General features: G+C 46.9%; 1 protein-coding gene across 1 annotated transcript in view; it reads left to right on the top strand.

Moving 5' to 3' along the window:
- Window positions 1-307: 307 nt before the first annotated feature.
- The window catches only part of CLDN10 (claudin 10), a gene marked incomplete at both ends in the record, with an annotated part of 64,972 nt that continues 44,556 nt past the window's right edge, over window positions 308-20,723 (top strand). Inside the window, one exon of the mRNA XM_082304933.1 lies at window positions 308-455. Within this exon, the coding sequence (XP_082161059.1) occupies window positions 386-455 (70 nt within the window). The remainder of the gene's footprint in view (window positions 456-20,723) is intronic.

The raw sequence follows: 20,723 nt of genomic DNA on the forward strand, positions 1-20,723 counted from the left end.
GTAATTAGCTCCCATAAAGTTGTACCTTGACTTTCTTTCTAAACATTTGTAATGCCTAGGGCCTTTCTTAAATCACTCAAGCATGACAATTTCTTTCAGCCACATTAACTTTCCGTAGCAAGTGTTACTGAACTTGTTCAAGCATAATTTGCTTATGTTATGCCTTTTTGCTTACTCACATGACTAAAGTACTTTTCTCTCCACGCAGAGGCATTACTAAGTCCCTGAGTTACAGAGAAACATGCTAGGAATACAGATTATAGCTTTCATATTTTGTTTCTGTGGGCTGGGAGCTGCTATTGCTGCTACTGCATCGAATGAGTGGAAAGTCACTAGTCGGGCATCATCTGTTATCACTGCAACCTGGGTTTTCCAGGGTCTTTGGATGAACTGTGCCGGCAACGCACTGGGTGCTTTTCACTGCAGACCTCACCTTACTATCTTCAAAGTAGAAGGTAAGTAAGTGTAATTTAACTGGAACATATGGAAAGCTGTGTGTATTGCAAGACGTGAGCCTGAGGAGACAAAGATTATTTTGGCTTGTGCAAGAGATTATGATTAAAGCATTGTGATGAATATAAGCAAAGGATATTGTAGGCAGAATATCAGAAATGACTTTGTAGGAATGATATGTATTCCAGGAAAGACAGTAAACTCTACTCTGTGGTTGGTAATACGTGATAAGTATACTGGGCAAAGTTCCAGTAAATATGCTATCAGTAACAAACCACTGTTAGCAGAGAGATGGACTAAACTGTCTTCCAGTTCTAATTTCCATGCAAAAATAAGTGTCCTGCTTGCTGGATGGGGAGAGGAGGAAAGATAGTAAGGCCAGTGACAGCTATTAGTACTCTTTTTAGTATCCAAGGAAATTAGATAGCAAAGAACCGCGTCCACAAATACTATGAAAATATTCACATGCTGGAAATTAAATGCGCGTGTATATACTTGCTGTATCACAGGTTAATATTTTAACTTTAAAGATCAGAGGTGTGTTGTTTCAGAACATCCATTTTAATGGAAAGCATTGGATTTGGAAGCTATCTATCAGAGCGTCAAGACAAATGGCGTCTTCTTGCCTTATATGAGGAATGGGTTTTCTCAGAGACAGGGACTAACTAAAAGTCTATTACACAATGTATTTTCTGTTTTGCTCTGTCTATAAAGCAGTAAATGAAGAGGTTTGTTTTCTATTTGTGTTTAAGCCTTGAGACAGTAGGCAAGATAGTGTTTTCAGTGAAACTGTGTGTAAGCATTCACGAGGGCAAAGGCAGCGGGACTGCTCTCTCCTCGATGCGGGCAGCACACATAGAGTCATAGAATCATAGAATCGTCAAGGTTGGAAAAGACCCTTAAGATTATCGAGTCCAACCGTTAACCTAGCACTGCCAAGTCCACCACTAAACCATGTCCTCAAGCACCCGTCTTTTAAATACCTCCAGGGATGGAGACTCAACCCTGGGCAGCCTGTTCCAGTGCCTGACTACCCTTTTGGTGAAGAAGTTTTTCCTAATACCCAATCTAAACCTCCCCTGGTGCAGCTTGAGGCCGTTTCCTCTTGTTCTATCGCTAGTTGCTTGGGAGAAGAAACTGACCCCCGTCTCACTACAACCTCCTTTCAGGTAGTTGTAGAGAGCAATAAGGTCTCCCCTCAGCCTCCTCTTCTCCAGGCTAAACAACCCCAGCTCCCTCAGCCGCTCCTCATAGGACTTGTGCTCTAGACCCTTCACCAGCTTCGTTGCCCTTCTCTGGACACGCTCCAGCACCTCCATGTCCTTCTTGTAGTGAGGGGCCCAAATCTGAACACAGGACTCGAGGTGCGGCCTCACCAGTGCCGAGTACAAGGGCACTATCACCTCCCTGGTCCTGCTGGCCACACTATTCCTGATACAAGCCAGGATGCCATTGGCCCTCTTGGCCACCTGAGCACACTGCTGGCTCATGTTCAGGCGGCTGTCAACCAACACCCCCAGGTCCTTTTCTGCCAGGCAGCTCTCCAGCCACTCCTCCCCCAGCCTGTAGCGTTGCATGGGGTTGTTGTGACCCAGGTGCAGGACCCAGCACTGAGCCTTGTTGAACCTCATACAGTTGGCCTCAGCCCAACGACCCAGCCTGTCCAGGTCCCTCTGCAGGGCCTTCCTACCCTCCAGCAGATTGACACTTCCACCCAACTTAGTGTCATCTGCAAACTTACTGAGGGTGCACTCGATCCCCTCATCCAGATCATTGATAAAGATGTTGAACAGAACCGGCCCCAACACTGAGCCCTGGGGAACACCACTTGTGACCGGCCGCCAACTGGATTTGACTCCGTTCACCACCACTCTCTGGGCTCGGCCGTCCAGCCAGTTTTTAACCCAGCACAGAGTGCACTTACCCAAGCCGTGCACAGCCAGCTTCTCCAGGAGAATGCTGTGGGAGACAGTGTCAAAGGCCTTACTAAAGTCCAGGTAGACAACATCCACAGCCTTCCCCTTATCTGCTAAGCAGGTCACCTTGTCCTAGAAGGAGACCAGGTTAGTGAAGCAGGACCTCCCTTTCATAAACCCATGCTGGCTGAGCCTGATCCCCCAGTTGTCCCACACGTGCCATGTAATGGCACTCAAGGTGATTTGTTCCATGACCTGTCCTGGCACCGAGGTCAGGCTGACAGGCCTGTAGTTCCCCGGATCCTCCTTCCGACCCTTCTTGTAGAGGGGCGTCACATTTGCTAACTTCCAGTCCTCTGGGACCTCCCTGGTGGACCAGGACTGCTGATAAATGATGGAGAGTGGCTTGGCAAGCTCCTCTGCCAGCTCCCTCAGTATCCTCGGGTGGATCCCATTGGGCCCCATGGACTTGTGAGCATCCAGGTGGAGGAGCAGGTCGGTGACTGCCACCTCTTCGACAACTGGGGCTTCATTCTGCATCCTATCTCCATCTCCCAGCTCAGGGGCCTGAAAGCCCTGAGGATGACCAGTCTGACTATTAAGGACTGAGGCAAAGAAGGCATTAAGTACCTCAGCCTTCTCCTCATCCTTCGTGGCAATGTTTCCCTCCGCATCCAACAAAGGAGGGAGATTCTCCCTGGCCCTCCTTTTGTCGCTGATATATTTGTAAAAACATTTTTTGTTATCTTTAACAGTGCTGGCCAGTTTAAGTTCTAGCTGAGCCTTTGCCTTTCTAATCTTCTCCCCGCATAACCTCACAACATCCTTGTAGTCCTCCTGAGTCACCCGCCCCTTCTTCCAAAGGTGGTGTGCTCTTCTTTTCTTCCTGCGTTCCAGCCAAACCTCTCTGTTCAGCCAGGCCGGTCTCTCCCCCGCCTGCTCAACTTACGGCACATGGGGACGGCCTGCTCCTGTGCCTTTGAGATTTCCTTCTTGAATAACGTCCAGCCTTCCTGGACTCCTTTGCCTTTCAGGACTGCCTCCCAGGGGACTCTGTTCACCAGACTCCTAAACAATCCAAGGTCTGCCCTTCTAAAGTTCAGGGTAGCGGTCTTGCTGACCCCCTTCCTTACTTCTCCAAGAATCGAAAACTCTATCATGTCGTGGTCGCTGAGCCCAAGACAGCCTCCCACCACCACATCGCCCACCAGGCCCTCTCTGTTCGTGAACAGCAGGTCCAGCGGGGCACCCCCCCGGTTGGCTGGCTTACCAGCTGCGTCAGGAGGTTATCTCATCTCCCGCACACTCCAGGAACCTCCGAGACTGCTTTCTCTCTGCTGTGTTGTATTTCCAGCAGAGATCTGGTAAGTTGAAGTCTCCCACAAGAACAAGGGCTAGGGATTGTGAGGCTTCAGCCAACCGCTTGTAGAATACTTCTTACACACGAGCAAGATGGAGTCAAAAAAGCAGCATAGGAAAAAATGGGCTAAGACACTGGTATTTTAGGGAACCAGAAAAGAAATCCAGGCTAGACAGAACCAGTCTTCCAAAGTCTTTATGAGACCAGAAATAAGCACAATTATAAGATATTAACAACCAGTGGCTGAAGGAGATATAAAATGTACTGTTGCATGGTTGTTACCATATTACATAAACAGGGTCATACACACACACACCCCCCTCACACACCTCTGGAAACATGGAAATGCGGGGATATTACAGATCCACCCTTTTCTTGCCTCTTATGCCCCCGCCACATCAGATTGCATGCTGGGACATACAGATGGACAGATCCTCTTATAGTACAGAGGATTTTGAGACAAAACCCGGCATCATTTTTATACACATTTTATCATGCCCTGCTCCAAACCATCACAAATCACACGAGAGGGATGTGAGTGGATAAGAATAGTTTTACTTCTTTTAAAGAATGCTGCTCATCAAAAATGACTTAAAAGGCATAGAAACTCACACATACGCTTTAAAAGATAATATTATATCTTTGCAAATCACCATTTATGCATTATTTCTGCAAAGATTTAAAGAAAAAAAACAACTCTTCTTCTCAGGCACATATGATCAAATTTGTTTAAAACAATGTAAAGTACTTCAGTAACTAGAAACTACCATTATTGCTATAATTAGTAGTACAAAAGCTGCTTTCAGAATCATCAGCTGTAATCCATTTGCCACTTTTTATTGTTACTATTATTTTGATCCTTGGCAGACTGAAACTTGAATAAACAAAATGCGCATCATTATGTGTGCATCCTTTAAATATATACTTAAGCATCTGAGTAAGACTTTGCTTATTTGCTGTTTCGAGTAACATAGACAAGAAATTCACAACAAATTAAAGTAGCACGCTCTTGTTAAAGTAAGCAAGTAGCAAGCTGCTGTCCTGACATTTAGGAAGTCTAATTTTAACCTGCCAGTGCACGCACCAGCAAAGGGTGATATTACATGTGGCATAAACACAACTGGGAAAGAGTGAGGTATTTTGTTTCGAAAACCTGCTAAACATAAACTCCTGGTAATCCAAGGAAAACAAGAGTTCAACACGGAAAGAGCTTTGTACTCTCACTCTGTCCTACATTGTAAAACAATAAAATGCTCAGATTAAAGAAGTAATGAACTCCCATCTGTTTCAATATTATCACTATTGGCATACTGACATCAGGGTGGGCTGGCAATATAACTTCTTCTTCTGCACATTTATGATTTTATGGAATCCATTTGCAATTTGTCCTACAGCCAAAGATAACTCTGTTACACAAGCTCCTCGCCCCATTCCTACCTATCCATCTTCAGGTTACCCCACAGAAAGTATTAGCAGTAAATAACACAAGTCACTTCTACTCCAAAGCAGATGCATTTGATCAGTAAAGATTTGATTGCACTTTTGGGGGGATTCTGCAGGAGAGGCTTCTACATAAGATCTATGAAGTTTTAAGATTTTTTTTTTTCCTATTTAAATCACAGTAAATAAAAAACAGACTCCAGAGGTCTTTCTTTCAGCAGGATTACCCTGCGGTCATTGGCAGTATGTAGATATATACCAGAACTGACTTTCAGCTAAAGAACTAGTCGTGCTGATAGGAGCAGAGCCAAGGCAATAAGAGCTCAGCTTCTGCAGCCTGCCCACCTACAGATCTTGAGGGTTTCGTGTTTCTGGAAGTCTGGGTTAGCATGACCCGCTAACGGTATCCAAGCTAGCTGGGCTGTTGCCAAATGTACACATACAAGCACACAGACAGCCACAGTGTACTCCACTGCAGTGACTGAAACATTCAGATGAGAGATCCTGGAGGAGTACAATGTATTTACTGCAGCACGAACAGTAATGGTGTTGTAGCTACAGTCATTTAAGGGAACGTTTGTGGGAAGAAGCAATATCTTTTATTAGATCAACTGCTTTGGGAGAAGTATGCAACAAAATTGTTCATCAGATCTGACACAAATACAGCAAGCTAAATATTATCTGGGAACATTGTCTCTTCAGTTAACTTGGTTATGATTATCAGTGCATCAGGTATACTCATGGAAATTATATGATCAAAACCAAGGGACCATTACACACAGGCATAAACTCACACAGTCAATAAAAACCAGAAGTTAACACTAACAGAGAGAAAATATTGTTTAACAAACCCACTGACCTCTGATTAACCTCTCAGTCCTTATCAATCAGAAGGACCCACAAAGTACACTCAAAGGGCGAGCCTGGGAACTAAAGCTCCTAACTCCACTAGAGTCAGAGCTGTTGTGGACTTCAGAAAGATACTGACTTTTTAGAGCAGAGTTTCTACCCACCCCATCTCCTGCTAACCCCTTAGTGCTCCGCAGGCAGCAGTTACTGCTCTTCTCCTTCCTCTCATGTTTATCATCCTGAATTCTTACAGTCCCAGAATTCGCCAGATTCTACAAGAACTAGCTTTTAGTTGTCTATGCTAGCACTGCTTAGATACTTTATTTAAGCATTTTGCTTTTGGTGATGCTAGAGAGAGCTGTTTCATTCAGATAAAAAAACCCGTGAGTGTAACTAGCAAGCTGAGTAGTGCCCACAGCCCTTTCCTGCGACACCTCCCTGGTCCGTCAGGGCTTCTTCAAATAATTGGTTCAGCATTTGGCATGCCCGGCCTACAGCGCCGTTTCATGGCTCCTCTGCACTCTCTCGTTTTCCATGCCATGCACTCAGGGAGGTGTACCAGACAGCAGAAGAATTGTGCTGCCTTGAACCTTTGCTTGTTTGAGCCTCAGATCTTCTGCTGGCGTCCCTTAGTCTTGCCAGTGCCTTTTTTGGTGGAGCCAGGTGGGGCAAGCAGTGCTATCCTGATGGTAGCCAATATGGAAAGGGCAATGCCCAGGCGTTCTGGGTCACGTTGGCAGACAGATTCAGAGCTGCCATCTCATGAAGCTGCCGCTGTAATGCAGCTAAGAGGCAGAAGGAATGAAGCAACTACTACTGCAGCACCTGTGCCCAGAGCAGCCTTGCTCAGTCGAACGCCGTTCCGGTTCATCTGGGTGTGGAGAGCAATGCCAGCCGTGCTTTGGGGTGACACTGGCAACTTTCCCCGGGGGCTCAACCTAGAGCGGGGAAGGACCGACGTGAGAGTTTCCCTCACTAGACGGAAACCTGCTGCCAGGGAAAACACACTAGCTGTGTCATTGCTGCCAGTCGACAGCGAGCCAGCCAGATATAGGGGTGGCAGCCACGGCCAGGCTTCTCCTGAGCCTACGAGGAGGGACCTTCGTGATAAATCCCCCAGCGGCCAACGCCACCGCTCGGCGCTCATCGCAAGCGGGGCTGCGCGGGGGGCAGGCCGAGTGCGGGCTGGGGCCGCAGGCTGCGCTCCGCTCCCCGCTGCCTGCCGGATCCCCGCTGCCTGCCCGCGCCCTGCCCGCTGCCTGCCTGCCCCCGCCCGCTGCCTGCCCGCGCCCTGCCCGCTGCCTGCCTGCCCCCGCCCGCTGCCTGCCCGCAGCCTGCCCGCTGCCTGCCTGCTCCCCGCCCCCCAGCTGCCCGCGCCCTGCCCGCTGCCTGCCTGCCCCCGCCCGCTGCCTGCCCGCAGCCTGCCCGCTGCCTGCCTGCCCCCGCCCTCTGCCTGCCTGCACCCTGCTCGCTGCCTGCCTGCCCCCCCCGCCGGCTGCCCGCAGCCTGCCCGCACCCTGCCCGCTGCCTGCCTGCCCCCGCCCGCCGGCTGCCCGCACCCTGCCCGCACCCTGCCCGCTGCCTGCCGGATCCCCGCTCCCTGTCCGCACCCTGCCCGCTGCCTGCCTGCTCCTCGCCCCCCGGCTGCCCGCACCCTGCCCGCACCCTGCCCGCTGCCTGCCTGCCCCCCCCCCGCCGGCTGCCCGCAGCCTGCCCGCTCCCTGCCCGCTGCCTGCCCGCACCCTGCCCGCTGCCTGCCTGCCCCCGCCCGCCGGCGCTCCTCTCTCCATGGTGCTGCAGGCACCCGGGCGGGGGCGGGCAGGGCCCGGGGACCTGGCAGGCAGCGGGGAGCGGGAGCAGGAGCAAGGAGCTCCCTGCCGCCCTGGAAGGCGGCCTGCCGGCCCCGGCTTCCCCCGGGCGAGCGGCCGCAGGAGAGGAGAGGGTTAGCTGCAGCCAGAGGCATGGCAGGGCAGCAGCAGTGGGCTTTGGGGAGGTCAAAAGGGGAGAGGGCCGGGCCGGCAGCCAGGGGTGAATGGCTGCAGCCATCAGCAGGAAGGGAGAAATCCATCGGGGCGGTTTTCTTCAGACTGATGGCCAGCCACAGAGGAGGCTGCTGAGGAATACTCCAGGTAGTCAAAGGGGCAGAGTCACGGGAGACCAATATTGAGGTTAGAAGATAACTCTAAGAACTTTTCTGCAGCAAGCAAATCCTTCCAGGAAAAATGCTAACTGAAGGGAGGTGGGGTTGATTCGTGTTCGACAGACTGGGCTGCTCCTCCGTTAATTCTTCTGCCCAATGAGTACAATATCCATTTGCTGATTTAGAAAAACAAAGTCAAAACAGCATTGGCAAAGTTGCAGCAATATAAAAAAGAACTATACACTACAATCAGCAGCGCAAATTTGGGAATGGTGACCATGAGACATGGCCAGAATTTCTCTCAGAGTTTTGTAGCTTAATTCCAAAGTACTCTCCATTTCTCAGTAGGCAGAAGGGTCACTGTGCTGATTTTGGCTGGGATAGAGTTAATTTTCTTCACAGTAGCTAGTATGGGGCTAGGTTTTGGATTTGTGCTGGAAACAGTGCTGATAACACAGGGAAGTTTTCGCTATCGCTGAGCAGTGCTTACACAGAGGCAAGGCCTCTTCTGCTTCTCACCCCACCCCACCAGCGAGGAGGCTGGGGGCGCACAAGAAGTCGGGAGGGGACACAGCCGGGACAGCTGACCCCAGCTGACCCCAGGGCTATTCCATACCGTATGGCGTCATGCTCAGCATATAAAGCTGGGGGAAGAAGAAGGAAGGGGGGGACGTTCGGAGTGATGGTGTTTGTCTTCCCAAGTAACCATGACACGTGATGGAGCCCTGCTTTCCTGGAGATGGCTGAACACCTGCCTGCCCATGGGAAGTAGTGAATGAATTCCTTGGTTTGCTTTGCTTGTGTGCATGGCTTTTGCTTTACCTATTAACCTGTCTTTATCTCATCCCATGAGTTTTCTCCCTTTTACTCTTCTGATTCTCTCCCCCATCCCACCGGGGAGGAGTGAGCGAGCGGCTGCGTGGTGCTTAGTTGCTGGGTCGGGTTAAACCACAACAGTCGCTGTTTGGACTGATTGAAATGCTGATTCCAGCATAGGGACTTTCGTGTATGCAGAGAAATGGGGTGTTAGATCTTGGGAACAAAAGGTTCTCCGCTCTCACAGTTTGCCTCTCCATTGTAGCAAGACTCTTTCCAAGCTCATGTCCTCCGTTCTGACATTAGATGACTAGGTCTGCTCTCCACTCAAGCAAGATAGCCTGAAACACATTTGGTCCCTAGAGGAAGCTGGTAATGTACTAGAGGTCATGAGACATAGTGACAATATACAGCAAATGTTTTTGGAATCTGTTACATATTGTATATTATTGCCCACCCTCTCCTCTCCCCCCGTCCCCAAAAGTGAAAGAAGAAGGGAATTTAAACAGTTCAGCCTAGGTAGGAGCTAGTCTGAGGAATAACGGGTGTTATTAGGGCGGTTTCAAGTAAGGGAAGGAATTGAATCATATGCAGCAGAGCTATTCACGAAGCAGAGAGCCATGTTTGACCCAGCAGCCCCTGGCAGAACAGATATGAACTGAAGGAGGTGGCTAACTCCCAAGTATCCAAGACATTTTCTCCCAGGGAGCTCCATCAGCATCTTAGAGGTAGATCCAGAGCAAAACCCAGGGCTTCTGTGGGGGTGCTAGGTTCCAGAGGAAGCATCCAGAGCCAAGGAGTCCTCCAAGAGGCAGGACAACTCTGTGAAACCTGGATTTTTGGATCTCAGAGCTGAAACAGAGGTTAGAGATTTTGAAGTGGTTCACAAGGAATCCTGGTGCCAAATTTTGTTTTCTCTTCGACAGCTTTGTTTCCAAGATTTTAATCTATAAGCTCGGAAAAGTCATGAATCTAAACCACAATGAATCACTATTTACTGCTGTTTACTATGAAGACTGTCTGGCTCTGGCCAATTACTTGAACCAGAATAGTCCGGAGCTATGGGGCAGACTGGAAAGAGGTGTGCCTGTTGGGGGATCTGCAGCCAGAAAGATACACAAAGGGGATCCAAGAACTGCAGGACTAGACTGCATGGGGCCAGCTGGAAAACACTGAGGGTGGAGGCTTTCACAGCCAGCTGCCAGTTTTGGAGGAGAAGCTACTGGCAGGTTACAAAGGACAGACTCTGACACTGCTTTAAAATCTGCAGGATTCCAGGAAAACATAAGGCATTGCCGATCAGCCCTCCTTTTTAGCTCTTGTTTACACCTGGCAACTTGACAGCATCTCTGCAATCCTCTTTTTGTGCTATAAGCCTTCTGTCTTTCCACCTCTGTACAAGGGCAGAGGTTACGGTGCTGAGATCTTTCTCACTTTTGTCAAGATCTGGATGAGAGTAATTCTGCTCGTGCTTCTCTTCAGTCGTCCTCACAGATTTTTGCCTGGTGGACAGTCCCCCAGAGGTGGTCTTCATTTGCAGAAAATCAGTAAGGAAATCTGAAAGGTGCAAAGTGCTGCTATCTGCTAACGTGGTTCCCATGCAGCTGGTGCAAGGATGGGAATGCAAAGCTTGTTATTGGGGCATTAATAACAAAGCTCTTTCATCTTCTAATACTCACACCAGGATAGATTGTTATCTCTGCTTTGCTTTTAGCTTTCTTTGATTACTCCTACATAGCAGCAGAGAGTGTACTGCAAAATGAATAGGACTCAGTAGTAATTGGTATGCAGCCAATGTCTTAAAATACCTCTGTTCAAACAGGTTTTGTACCCTGGTCTGCCTTGTGAGCACTGAGGTGGGTGAGGAGAGCTTCCCTGTAGCGTGCACTGAGGAGCCTAGGGCCAATGTACCTCTTCTAATTTTTTTAGCAGTCATGCTACAACCAGAGCTTTATTCAAAGTTACAGAGATACAATCCATTTCATTTTTGAAAGCAGCAGGAGAGAAGAGGAGACCTGGCAAAAAGAGCTGTGGTAGGTGGATGGGTGAGAGAAAGAGACTGAAGTACTAATCATTAAAGCTGATTATTTTGGAATTCACACTGCTGAGATTTAAGATTTTAAATCTTTAGCCTTCTAGCACATATGACATTTCCAGGGAGCAGTGCAAGGTGGAGGAGAGAGGCTGAGCAGCAAACAACTTGGGAATGGGTATGGCGGAATGAGTGTGGCCAATGGGCATGAGATGAGAAACTGTAGAGAAAAAAATCTATGTACATAAAAATCTCTGCTGTGGAGAAACCAGCCACGTGGAGTTGGCTTGGCAGGTGTGAGTTAAGTGCCAATTTGGTAGAGAAAACAAATCACTACACAGACAATAGGGCTATTAAATCCCTGAATGCAGGTGTTATTCTATGTCTCATGGTACTTACACATAGTTTTGCAATGTCAAGCAAGATGCCAGATGAGTGAAGCCATTTTAGTGGAGCTTGCACATGGCATTCCTCTCCATATCCCACATGCATCAAGTCCTACAATGTCCAGTTATCCTTATAAGCCTTCCCTAGAGTGGGTGCCATGGGGGTCTCTGATGATTTGGAGGCTGACTGATGTATCCTCTTGGCTGTTTCGCTGATTCAAATGAGATCAAATTCTTGGAGCAGAGGTGTCACCAGGGGTGTTACTGAGGGCTTCAGCTTCCCACTTTTTCAGGGCACTTATTCCTTGACTCAGTCCTGGTTCCAGTACTGCGAGGGACCCCTGCCTGTGCCCAACAGATGCCTGCAATCCACTCAATCTTCTCTCTACAGACTAGACATTGAAGCCCAGGGCTCCTGCATGGCTTTCCTCTCCAGGGATGCATTTCCTAACACAGGAGAGAGCACAGCAGCTCAGATGGCTGTGCCTTAATGCAGGGCTTTGTTATGTGCAAGGGCACCTTTTTTCCCCACTCCACGCCTCTCAGTCCATGGCCTCCTTTGCCCATCACAGCCATGCAGTAGCTCATAGACCTGCTGACCAAATGATCTGAGCATGGGGGCAAGCAGCCCGGGGTGCAGGAGGTGAGGCAGAGGCCTGGAAGTTGGGCAGCTGAGAAGGGTCCCAAGCTGAATGTATGAGACGGACAGGCCTGGCAGCGGGGTATGTGGCAAGGAAAGGGGCACTTCTGATGACATTTCACTAGTGAAGTGAAGAAGCAGCACCTCCCTTTTGACGGTATTCAGGATTTAATAATGAGTTTGTGTCATTAAAATCTTCCTGGATTTTACTTTTTTTTTTTAAACACACATATATTCAAAACAAAATCCAAGTCACAAAGCCAAGCATTCAAACCTTCATTAGTTTCACTGTTAATAATAAGCCAGCAAAGTCTTTCTGTTCCAGGGGATGCTTTCTGCCAGAGAGAAATGAACCGAAAGGCATGAAACCAGGGTCAAAGAAAACAGAACAAGAGATGTCAGAAAGTCACTTGATGAGGTGGCACAGATAACCAACAACACTGAGCAGACATCTACCAGAATCTGTTAGTGTAGACCCTACGAACTGGCATTTAGGTAGCTGAGGTCACTCAAGAACAAGGATGGTGGCTAAATAGGATGGACCCATAGAACAAGATGGCCGTCAATCTACTTCATGCCGGGGACAGGACTGATGGGGGATGAGCGAATGTGCTGGGCGGGAGAGAAAGCTGGAAAGCCAGCTCTTGTTCTGCCCCTACAGTGACCTTTTATGGGATGCTGGCAGACACTGTTGCCTGCCCAAATATTAGAAAATCTAGAACTTAAACATTTATGGTCTTAATTCGGCAAAGCACATATTGAAATTCAGGCACATGCAAAGTCTCCTGAGAACATTTTGTTCATCTCTCACCTTAAATACCTTGTACTGGTCACCCAGACATTTGCCCTTTAAATTTCTAAAAAAGGATCTGAAACAGTTAAAAAAGCAGAGGCATTGAAGACTTCTAAAGACCATGCTCAACAGTTTATTGATGGATCGTTTTACAGTTATGTCTCTTTTTTACGGTGTTAACTTTTCTAAAGGAAATGTATGTTAGTCTGGAGGTAATTAACCAAGCTCTAGTAAAACACGTCCTCAGGATTAACCTGCTTAAAGATAGAATTTTAAAATTCCACATCTTGAGCTAAGATTTACGTTGTACTATTGAATAGTTTTCCATAAATCAAGACTTCCACATGGTAGATTTTAATACTGTACACCATCAACTGGATATGTCATTAATCTCATTTTATAAGATTATTTTACATCAGACTCCAAGATTTCCCTTCCAGCTCCCCATTTTCCCAAAAGTTAAGTACACAGGCTCTACCAGTATTTGAAAGAGTACAATTACATAACCTGACAGTCAAAATAAGAAGCAAAACTGAATACTTGAAGATTCTCATGAATTTGCTTTCATAATAATACATACCGGTTTTCTACCAGGTCCACTCTACTAATTTTTATACTTGCTATTATTTTTGTGTCCAGCTAAGATGTGAGGCTACTCTTCTGCAGATACCAGTCAGAGACAAAGATGTGTCTTGGGCTCATATTCAGGGCAATGCACACTGATTCATATCTCCAAAGGAAATGAGAGCTCAGAAGTTCTAAATTTCCGCTGCAGATGGAAATCCGCCAAAATCTTCTGTTATGCGGAGACTGCCTTTTCCTTCTTCACAAATGAACTTCTAAACAATAACACAGAATGTCACATAAAAGCCTTTCTATTGATATTTCATCCTGTAAGCAGCAAAAGCAGAAACCAAACCCATGCCACTGAGAAACAGTGAAAGTGACTCACTAACCGTATCTCCGGGCAGTGTTTAACTGGATGACTAAGGGAACAAGACTTTCTGGAGGTATAAAGAGCTTCTCCACTGCAAGCCCACCACGAGCCCAAGCTGCTGCCCCAGGCTGGCATCCCATCCCAAGCAAGCATCACACCACATACCGGGCCCTGAGTCAGCCACCTTTTCTTAATAGCAGAAGTAGTTATCTCACAAAGCGGGGAAAAGAGGTAATTAAATTAACTAAATAATCATTAATAGCATCTGGCTTTTCCATAGCATATTTTTGATGGAAATGTTCCAGCTTACAAAACAGATGATACCATTATATCTCAGAAAAAACAATGCAATAGACAATTTTACTTTAATTTCAACTACCTTTCAACATCTTCATGCTGCAAGTAGTTTTGCTTTATTCAGTGGCTGTAACAAAATCTCCAATATCATGATTACTTAACATTCTCTCTAACTCAGTGGTTTGCATCTAATCTTCACAGAAATTCAGCATCTTAAAGTGTCAGTAACTCTTGAGCCTCTGTGTGCAGCAAGGCTCAGGTCCCCTTCGGGTGGACTGGCTTGGTGCAGGGCCTGGACCCAACGGGGCTTTTGACCCTCATGAGTGCATCCTCATTCAGATCAAAGCTCCCTGTGAAGACGTCCTTTCAGTGCAAAAGCCAAAGTTTCTTCAGCTTTCCTGTTGAGCTGGGTGTCATCTTGCTAGGCTACAAAATCTCCACATTGGTTGTGCCCAGAGGTGGGATTGATTGAAATCCCAAGGTGATGCAACCTGACCAAAAAAACACACCAGCTGAGCAGTCACCTAGCGTCCTAGTCAGAGCCCTGGACCTTGACTTTTAAAACAAGGGCACCCACCGCAGCCAGGGACAGCGCATGAGTGGAAGGCAGAAAACTTGTTTTCCTCCCTGCTAGGGATTTGGGTCAATTCCTGCTGAGTCAGAAAGACTCACGGCTGTCCCAGCCAGCTGACGGTAGCCAGGGCTTCTTGCCCGCGGTCCCATAGGCTGAGCAAGCACCACTGGCTGGCACTGCTTACCGAGCTCTGCTAGGGAGGTCACTGCCTGTGGCACTGTAAACATGGCATGACCATCCCGCACATCCCCTGCCAACCCCACAGCCTTCATCTTCTTTGCTTTTCTCCCTCAGCCCTATTCTCCCAAGGGTGTCTCCAACTGAGACTGCCACAGGGCTCCTCTTGTGTTCCTGGCTGACACTGTCACGTTACCACTGCCTCTGTGTAGGTGTTTGAGATGGGTACATCTTTCCAGGAGGTACAGGGAGCCTGGCTGAGGTACAAGGTGGGATAGTCAAAAGCAAAAAAGTAATCTACAGCTGGAAACATGTGTCCCTGAGGGAGTGGGAGGCCACATATGATAGAGCCACCTTCCCCTAAAGTAAATGAGATGCAGAGCGGTTGGAGCTGGTGAGGTTCAGCGCAGGGGTACAGCAGAGAGTGAAGGGGCTGTGCTTCTCCAGCTCTGTGCCTCTTGGTTGCTTTCCACTATGGTACAAGGCAAGGCTCACTCTCAGAGGGTCAATGGCCACTTGGGTCTCTGTGGTTAGGACATCCTGCGCTGCCACAACCTTGCTTTGGCCTGGCCTTCACTGGGGGCACAGACACCCCCAAATGACGGCTCAGCTAACTCACTTCTGAGCAGCGATGCTCCCCTTCCCTGGGCGACGGTGGTGGTCCCTCTCTCGGGGCTGTGCCTGGCACAGCTGAGGAGAGAGGCAGGAGGAGAGACAGGCAGTCAAAGCCAGCATCCCTCCCTGCAGGCAGCGGTTACCATCTGTGGGTGAACTTCTGCCTGGACAGACGGTGCAGGGGTGCGACGGGCTGCGAGGGGGATGGCTGCGTGGGGTGGCGAGTCCTTCCCCTCCCTCCCCTCAGCACGCACGGCGCAGAGCGCTCTGTGTGTTAACAGGAACAAGCATAAACATTTCCAGCCAAGGTACTTAACACAAGTCTGTTTGCCAAGTGGCTTTGCTGCCTTCTTTGGTTAAGGTTAAGAGAAATGTTGTTGCTCAAAGGAGAAAACAAGTGGGGATGTTTTCCCCCCTCACCCTTCCTGTCTGCAAATCCAGACATCTCTGGTCTGCAGTTCCTTACAAACAAAAGAAGGAGCTTTTGTGGAGCCTGTTGATAAGACATACTCCACACCACCCCACATCCCACAGATTTTTATTATTATTTTTGTATTTGCAATAATATGCAAATGTTTGGGCACTTCTTAAGGTCACTCGCTAGTTGTGCCGCAGTGTGGTCATTGCTCAGGTTACTGCAGGGACCTAAGGGCAAGCCCCGGGCAGAGTAAGGCACAACTGGTTGTCTGGGCCGGTTGATAGGATTTGCAGTTGATCAGCAAGATTTGAGTGTGCAAGACTCAGATGTGTCCTGGTGAAAGGAGAGTCAGGGAGACAGGAACGGCTTTATCTTGCACTCCTCTTCCCTGGGAACATTTTGCAAGGAGACAAAATGCTTGCAGCCAAGGAAAGAGAGTCCAGCGTGCAGCAGCTGGGGCACGGGGCAGGCAGAGAGCTCTTGACAAAACATATAGGCCACAGTCACCCAAAATACATCAGACAGCTCGACGGAAGCAGATCATTAGGAAAGCAGAAAGTGAGCTTGCAAGGTGCAAGGCTCGACCTTGACCTGGTGGTGACAACTCGGCCACTGCTTTCAGCACAAGAGGGACCGGGTGAAGGCTAACTGCTCAACTGGGAGAAATTAGATCATTTCCAAAAACTTCTAGCATTTTAATCAAAAGAATGAGTGGGAGCCCTTATTTAAGGAATCTGAGTGCTTTCAACCACCTGTTCTTTACAATTTTACCACCTTGGATCATTTCAAATAAAAATCTGTACCCAGAAAAAGACTTCCATGTTGTGCCCACTTGCTAACACAGCCTTGCAGCAAGATGGTCATAGTTCATAATGCTGAAGGGAAAGCACTGATGAACAAAGGAGAGGAATTAGGAAGCAAAGAAATATATTTGAGGTGTGCAAGACTCCTGAGTACCTCTTTAAAAGATGAAAGAATGACAAGAAAAAGTCTGTTTCCAAACAAGACTCATTTCTATTATGCATGAGTCATGAAAAGTGATTTTTGGAGCCAGAGATTTTTTTTCACTGGCATTGCTCACTTTTCTCAGTAAGCGAAAAAAATAGCATTACTTCAGGGTCTGAAGTTCACTGGGTTACATATGCTTTCACTCAATTCTACCAACAGCAATATTTTCTAAATGGATTTTTTTTTCTTTTCTCTCAACATCTTTGCAGCCTTACTGCCTCCATCATGCCACTAGCAGAGAAAGGATCATAAATTAGTTCAGTGCTATGTCTGACCCAGTACTGTTGCTCAAGTAATGCTAAGTTTTTATAATCTATCCCCTCCTTTGCCTCAAAATATCTACCTTCTCCTTTCTAAATAACTCACTGGAAACTCAACAGAAAAAAATTTCCACAAGCTTCTAGTCAGCTATCAGGTCTGTGTAGATGGACCAGCAGGGATCAATCCAATATCCAGGATCCTCTCAGTTGGGATCAGGCAATGCATGCCATATAGATTGTACTGTGTTGCAAAAAAAAAAAAAAAAAGCAAGTCTTTTTATAAAAAAGAGCTCGTCTGTAAGATGTGAGATGGCTTCTGCTTGGCCCAAGCAAAGCCTCTGCTGCAGTAGTGTGTCGAGTATGGGTACTACACTTGAAGCAAGATGCAGAGCGCTTGGAAAGCACACAGATAAGAGCAACTAGAATCCCTTAAGTTTATGAAACATGACTTATGAGGAAAGACTGAAAGAGTTAAGACTATTTAGTCTAAAGAAGAGCAGACTAACCACAGGCACAAAAATAGGCTTCAACTACATAAAAAGTGGCTGCAAACAGGAAGAACAGTGGCAGTACCACAAGAAATGGTGAGCCTGGATTGCCACAAAGCCTATTAGCACTTTTAGCGTTATACCTTAAAAAACAACTGCCTTTTTCCATCTGTCTACAGACAGACTAGATCTAAGCCTTAGCTTAATTTTGTTACTCTGTGGTTGTTTTACTCTGTGGTTACCTGAATCAGCTCACCCTTATACCCCATGGTTGGTTCTAGCTGCCAGAAGTGAAACATGCTCCCCGAAGTCCTTGCCTCTTCTCTTTCAGACTCCCGCTTGCAGCCTGCTTAGGTGGAAAGCTGCAATTCAGAAAATACAATTTATAAAGTATCTAAGGTCCACTGGTTAGTAGCCGTTGGTCTACAAAGGTCTTTTAGTGGACTGTTGATCTGCAAAGGTTGGTTGGTATTAAATCCTCTTGTGCCTTTTTAATATACATTTCCTACTTTTTGTCTGAATTTGGAGTAGGCGTTTTGCTCTGTGCTTGCAGAGCACATAGCTCTGTGTAACACATTTGATGCCCATAATTTGGCCTAGATATTGCTGAGAGATCTACAGCCCTGATCAAAGGCAGCACACTCACATTCATCCCATTTCACTTCTGTGTGCTATTTTCACTGCCAAACAATATTCTCCTAACATATCTGAAACAGCCCAAAACAGAGGAGGAGGGGAGACAGTATAGGCCAAAATGCTTGAATTAGTCAAGCTGTACGTTAGCTGCCTTCTATCAAATATGAACAGCATTTAGACTGGAACCTGAACAAAAACCATCCAGTTAATGGCCAGCTCAGGGAAGAGTCAAGAGAGGCTGGCAGGGAGAGGCAATGCTTTGAATAAGCTTCATGTCTTCTCTAACAGCTGAGATTTGCCATGAGATTGCAATCTTGTGTACATAACAGAGAGTCACACATTTGTAATGTTGAATGGTGTGGGTGCCATAGTTTTCCTTTCTTCCTACCCAGGAGATGTTGTCCTGCTTCATCAGGCACCTGAAGCAGGGCACAGATGAGGTGCTCAAATTGCTGCGCTGGATCTTAAGCATAGGTTTAGGATTTATCCCAGACCACTTTAGACATCTGTGGTTTAAAGTGCTGTGTGGGAGCTAGTCACCCTGTGATCCCCTGATAGTCAACAGGACAGGATCCATCCTATCCCTGGGAGACACCTACACCAAGTCAGAGGGGCAGTCTAGACATGCCAATTGACAGTAAAGCAGATGGATGATTAGTGAAGGTATGGACATACTGGGCAGGATTCGACTGAATCCCACCCTGACTCAGCAGATACCTGCAGGTGAATCCTACCCTACCTCAGACCAGTTGGATGTAATTTATACCCACAACTTTCAATCCAAACCAGAGTGCACGAGGAACAATTTCCTCCTTTCCTCCTGCAACTAATTTTTCCATATTTCACATCTCTCCCTTCTCCCAGTCTGTGCCCAAAGGGAGCAACACTTTCGCCCAAAGCTGCTGCAGTGGTAGAACACTGCAGCCCTTAAAATGTCAAATCAGATTGAGGAGCCCCTCTCCATCCCACATTATTAAGTCTTCATTGAATAGACCTTTACCTGACCAGGACTCAAACTGGCCTTGATGTGCAAAGCCTTGTTGCCCCCTCTCTCCATACGGCCTGGATGCCCCAATGAAATCCACGTTCTTCTTTAGCCATAATGTGATGATGGGCATGAGCACGGAAAACAAGTCTCTGATACAGGCATTTGCTGACAGACTGGACCTCACTCACGCAAAAGATAACGCCAGCTATTTCAAAAACTAAGCCTGCCATTTATTCTTTTGATCAAGCTTTTACATAAAAGATGCTCTGCGTGCGTGTCTGTGTGTACACAAAGTCAAGTTGTCCCTCATTTTCCTTGTGCAGAAATAATGCTATCCTTCTTGAAAGATGCTTCACTAATACCAGGCTGATGGAGAAGTAGTTACAGCAGGCAAAAAGGCTAATCAAGAGGAAGGGTTGGTTAAGCTTCATTGCTTAAGGCTATATCGTTGCCAGGCAGCTTTTGGGAATCAATGGACATTTTCATAAAGTGTTTAATAGTGAGAATGCACTGAGACAATATAAGCCCTTTCCAAAGGAGCCCTTTGTTGAAATTTTGGCAGTGTCTCTCTGGCTGCAGTCAAATAAATTAGTCATCAGATAAATCAGTCATGCCAGCTATGAAAGTGGTACCAAAATAAACAGAATGTTTTAGTCAAATCCATGAAACAAAAGGATCAGCAAATCTTATTTAAAATTCCCCCATGTAATTGATGCATAATTAAGCTTCTAAACATGAATGCAAGTATGCTGTTCCAGAGTATGTGACGATGAAGATTGTATCTTTGAAAGTAAATGGGGATCTCCGGATGTGATTAAAAGTAATTTTTGAATTGCTGGTTCCAAGTTCCTACTGGCAAAATCCAAGAAATTCAAAGCCTAAGTCATTCCTAAATTACTGCAGTTTCGGTGCCAGGGAAACTCCATGGATTTTGATGGAGTTACAACAGACTTAGGCTGAATCAGGCCCTCAGAACTTAGTCCTATTAAAAATGGACTGTCAAATATTTTTAAAAGAAAATGTCAGGATAAGTTTATAGAAATCACATTCTGCAATGAAAACACTGGGGAAGAAGCACAATACCAGCAACTTGACTGCCTTATCCCAAACATGTTGCCTTAAGTAAGCTACCTTACTAGGTCTAAACTACACAAACAACCTGAAGTCTTTTAAATTTTTCTTGTCCTAAAATACAGACAAAATAATAACAGTGATACCTTTATAATTATTCCAGTTATCCTTATGTTTAGCTCATATATTAATTATTATTTTCATATAAAATACTTCTAAAAAGCTACTTCCTTTACCAGTGTCCTTATCCCACTCCCACTTTGCCTGACAAAGGACCCAAGTCCTGGGAGGGGAGAAGTAGGGCATGAGAAAGAGACCATTGGTTGTAGCAATGTGACCAGGCAGCATCTTGTGGGAGGGACGAAGCACTGCTTTTAAATGGGTTGAGAAAGTTAAAAATGTTGTGAGGAAGCTTTTTTTCATCCAGCT

This window comes from Platalea leucorodia (genome assembly GCF_965183815.1).
Source record: "Platalea leucorodia genome assembly, chromosome: 2".
Lineage (NCBI taxonomy): Eukaryota > Metazoa > Chordata > Aves > Pelecaniformes > Threskiornithidae > Platalea > Platalea leucorodia.